This window comes from Dioscorea cayenensis, chromosome 5 (assembly GCF_009730915.1).
Source record: "Dioscorea cayenensis subsp. rotundata cultivar TDr96_F1 chromosome 5, TDr96_F1_v2_PseudoChromosome.rev07_lg8_w22 25.fasta, whole genome shotgun sequence".
Classification (NCBI taxonomy): domain Eukaryota; kingdom Viridiplantae; phylum Streptophyta; class Magnoliopsida; order Dioscoreales; family Dioscoreaceae; genus Dioscorea; species Dioscorea cayenensis.
Window position 1 is genome coordinate 25058718 of NC_052475.1, and position 3908 is coordinate 25062625.

Below are 3908 nucleotides of genomic sequence, written 5' to 3' on the forward strand. Positions count from 1 at the left end.
TATTATTATTATTTTTGGGGAAAATCAGAAATTTTTTTCAAATTTTGTTTTTCATTTGAATGTGGATTTGCAATTAGTGTGCTGGCGTCACTAAGTACACACACATAATATATATATATATATATAAATATAAAAAAATTGAATTGATAGGTTATAATGGCTTCATGATCTGTGTAGAGTTGTCCAAATCTTTATATATTGATAATATATATATTCTTTTTATTATAATGAAGCATAGTTTTGTAATTTTTGTAATTATTATTTTATTAGTTATTAGAGTTCAGATGCTCATGAATTTTAATGATGATAATGTCATTAATTTTGTTTTTTTTTTTCTAATTATTAGAAACTATTCATGTATGGTATTGGGTTGTTGGATGTTTAAGTGTTATGATAGTTAGTGTAGGAATTTGATCTACTGTATATCCTTGTGTATTTTTAGTATGTTTAGCATCTTAATACCTTTGGGATATGCTCTCAATTATAGGGTATTTTGTGGAAGCCTAATTTCGTGGCACTTATAGTTTTGATGTTAGCTAGTCAGGTAAGTAAACCACCTATAAATATTAATATATGATGTATTTGTGACACTTGTTAAATTGTTTTTATTAAATTATTTCTTCTATTGTTTGGTCGCTTGGCTATCTTATTAGTAAATTATTTTTTTTTAACATTGATTTCAGACTTATTTTTTGTTTAATTCTCGGTATTATTATTTTTTTTGGAATTTGTTTAAAAAGGTGAAAAATTCCTGGATTGTTTGATGATTCAGTATTGAGTAAATTTCTATATATTATGTTTCAGTAGGTTATTTCTTTTGAATTCCAAGTTATTTGTATGTATATATGTGTGTATAAATATGTATATTAACTTTGGTTATTTATTTGTTGTTTTGTTAAGTGTGTTATTGTTGATATAATTGGTTTAATTTTTGTAAGAAAAACGGGATCACCGAATTTCAGTATTTTTGTGTGGATATTGATTTTGGACCCAACATATTTTATTATAGAAACTCGTAGTCCCCAATTAACTGTGCAATAACCCTGTCACTGGGGGTTAAACACTGACCGTGTCGACACGTACTTCTGACATAGAAACTATAGTTTCGCATCGTTCCGTCGGTGAAGAATAACGGCTTCTGATATTCTGGCTCGGGTCACCGAGGGTAAACCTATGAGTTCCGAAATCCGACTCGGGTCACCGAGTTTAAATAAATGAGTTATGATATTTTGTTTTCGCATTAGTTGTTTGGGGGACATATATGCTTGTTATTTTGGTAAAGTAAATATGTTATGATTTATTTCCGATTTCTGAATTTCACTTTGTTATTTATTCCGCTTTGTTACATTTTATATACTTTTAGAAATTATTGAACATTTTTGTTATCCCGATATTTTTAGTGGTTGTTTACTGAGCTCCCAAACTAATTAAGTTGTTCTCTCTATCTTTCAGATCAGGAGTAGGGTTGGGTGGTGGACAGTTTAGCGGGATCGTTGAGTAAGTCGCCGCCTAGTTATATTTCAAGTTAATAAACTTTCTTTGTTGTGAACTTAGAACTTCTGTCTTATGTTTAATGTCTTGTGAGACACTTGTTATTTGCTTCCATTATATATCGGGCATTGTGCCTCTATGTTGTTTTTAAAAGTTAATGTATTTGTTAAAAGTTGTTTTATCTAGTGTGAGACAGGTTTTGAGGTCTTGCGTGCCTACTTGGTCACGACCTTGTAGGTATACGGCCGTTTGTCAATGTTCTAGGTTCGGGGCGTGACATATACACCCTCAAAATAAACACAACTGTAATTCATTATTACTTTCGTACAAAGACTTCATATCATGTACCGTTTGATAATAAACTTAACATGACACCGGCCTCCAAAAGTTAATGCACAGGATGGATTCCACGTTTGCATGCTCCAAACTCCAACATAAATGCAACTGATCCACTTTTGTAAATATTATGGTTTAAATCTGAAAACACTCTCGCATAAAATAAATTTTTTTCTACTTAATCTTCTGAACAAAAGCGCAAATGTTGGTAAGCCCACCGTCAGGATACATAGAGAAGTACCCTTCCATCAAGCTACTATACCTCTCAAACAGTTCATCCATTATTTCTGCTCCAAAGTGACTCACAAATAATGATTCTGAGCCTGCCCTCATGCTCTTGACCGTTATTTGAGCAGTGGTTGCATTCTCTTCAACCTTACAATGTTCACAGGCATGATCTCTTGCTTCACCCCATCCAACATCAAACATCCTTATGCTTTTAATGGCAAACGATCCTTCTCTTTTGATAGCATTCTTCACTTCCTTTGATGTAGGTGCGTAGAATGGCAGATTAAACGAATCTATTTTCTCCGTCTCCACAATGCCCTGCATGCATGCATCATAGACAACGTCTTCGTGTGAGAGTGCATGCATGCATTCATGTATCCATGTATATATTCATGGATCCATGAAGATGTATATATATACATACCTGGGAGGCCATATCCATTAGTGCTTGTGCCAAGAGCTCCCAGTGGAGGTAGATACCTTCAACAGAGGGATCTTCATCTTTCCTTGCAACCAGTGTAAACACCATGCAACCATCGTGAATCAGTTCTTCAGCTCGGCATTTGAGAAACTGCGAGAAATCTCTCTCGAACTGTTTGGTGTATGCCTCTAATACAAAAGGAGGACTTGTTTTGGAGATGCTTACATTTCCTTTGTTTAGCCCTGTTTTTGGAGCTCCAGAGGAACCTATGATGCCAAAATGGTAGGCTTGTTTAATTTGTCCTCTTATTGGTTAAGTGTTAGATCAGAAACTTCTAATAAAAACCATTTTTTTAGCTACCTATGAACAAGACCGAAACAGAAAAATATATGATCGTTTTTCATGATCTCGAAAAAGAAAAAGTTGACCTGAGAAAGCCAGTGGAGGCATGTGGAAGAGTGGACAAAAATGAATTGTCTGGGTGGGAAACAAGCGGCCATAGAATGAACCAGGAGCCACTGAGATGAAACAAGGGTGACTCCTTTTGAAGTCTTCAAATGATCCAATGAGTCCATTGAAATCATTGCTTGGTAGGTCATTCAACATTATATGAATCTCTGGCAATGACTTCTGGTTGAGCTCCTTGCACACTGACTCCACTGCATCAATGGCATCAGAGACTGCAACCAAGGTATTAGGTCCTGAAGAACAACCTAAGTCTGCAATGGTCATGACCTTAGGAGAGGATGTGTTCTTGAATGCTTCCATCATTGCTCTTTCCCTCTCTGTCTTGGTCAATGCTTGTATCAAACTCTGCAAAATATACTAGAAGTCGTTACACGCGCGCGCGCACGAACGCACAAATTTTTTATGTAAGGAGATCGAAAGAGTAAATCACTTGGATTGTGGAGTTCTTGGCGTAGCTCATGTCATCGTTGCCACCATTCATGTGAAGAACTTGCTCAACTTCCATGTTGGCCCTTGAAATTGTGTAATATAAGGAGCAATTGTTTTGGTACCTATGAAAATTATGATATGAGATGACGAGTGGGTTATTTATATAGGGATGCAAGGCATGTTAGTTTTAATATGAGCTTTTTAATCAATTTAAATAATTAATTTGAATGAAACATGTGCACTTAATTAGTACATAGGTATAAAGAACCTGGAATGAATGTTATAACTATGTTATCATGTGTTAGATAGGTTTTAGTCGAATGAATATTAGGCATCTCTAACTATATGATCCCAAATCCTAAATTTTGGAGTCATAATTATTATTATTTTTTAAAATAAATGTGGATAAACCACAGATTTATTGAAAAGAAAATAACAGTACAAAGTAGGAAACTCCTCCCACCAAGGGTGGGGAGAAACAAAAAACAACAAAAGGAAGTAAAAAAGACGAGGAGAATAATCTAGGTAGGCGGAA

At 34.7% G+C, this 3908-nt stretch overlaps 1 protein-coding gene across 1 annotated transcript; it reads right to left on the bottom strand.

Annotated features, from left to right (window-relative positions):
* Positions 1 to 2001: 2001 nt before the first annotated feature.
* LOC120260165 (jasmonate O-methyltransferase-like) lies at positions 2002 to 3244 on the bottom strand. Its single transcript, XM_039267606.1, has 3 exons — positions 2905 to 3244; positions 2480 to 2742; positions 2002 to 2373 (listed from the first exon to the last, which is right to left on the bottom strand). The coding sequence occupies exons 1-3, from the start codon at positions 3242 to 3244 to the stop codon at positions 2002 to 2004; spliced, it is 975 nt and encodes a 324-aa protein (XP_039123540.1).
* Between the last annotated feature and the right edge of the window lie 664 nt (positions 3245 to 3908).

Excerpts from the sequence above, each read along its gene's own strand:
- LOC120260165 (XM_039267606.1), bottom strand. The coding sequence starts at position 3,244 with ATGGAAGCATTCAAGAACACATCCTCTCCTAAGGTCATGACCATTGCA. Across the intron at positions 2,743-2,904 it reads GCCTCCACTGGCTTTCTCAG|GTTCCTCTGGAGCTCCAAAA; the intron begins GTCAACTTTTTC and ends TTGGCATCATAG. Across the intron at positions 2,374-2,479 it reads TAATGGATATGGCCTCCCAG|GGCATTGTGGAGACGGAGAA; the intron begins GTATGTATATAT and ends GCATGCATGCAG.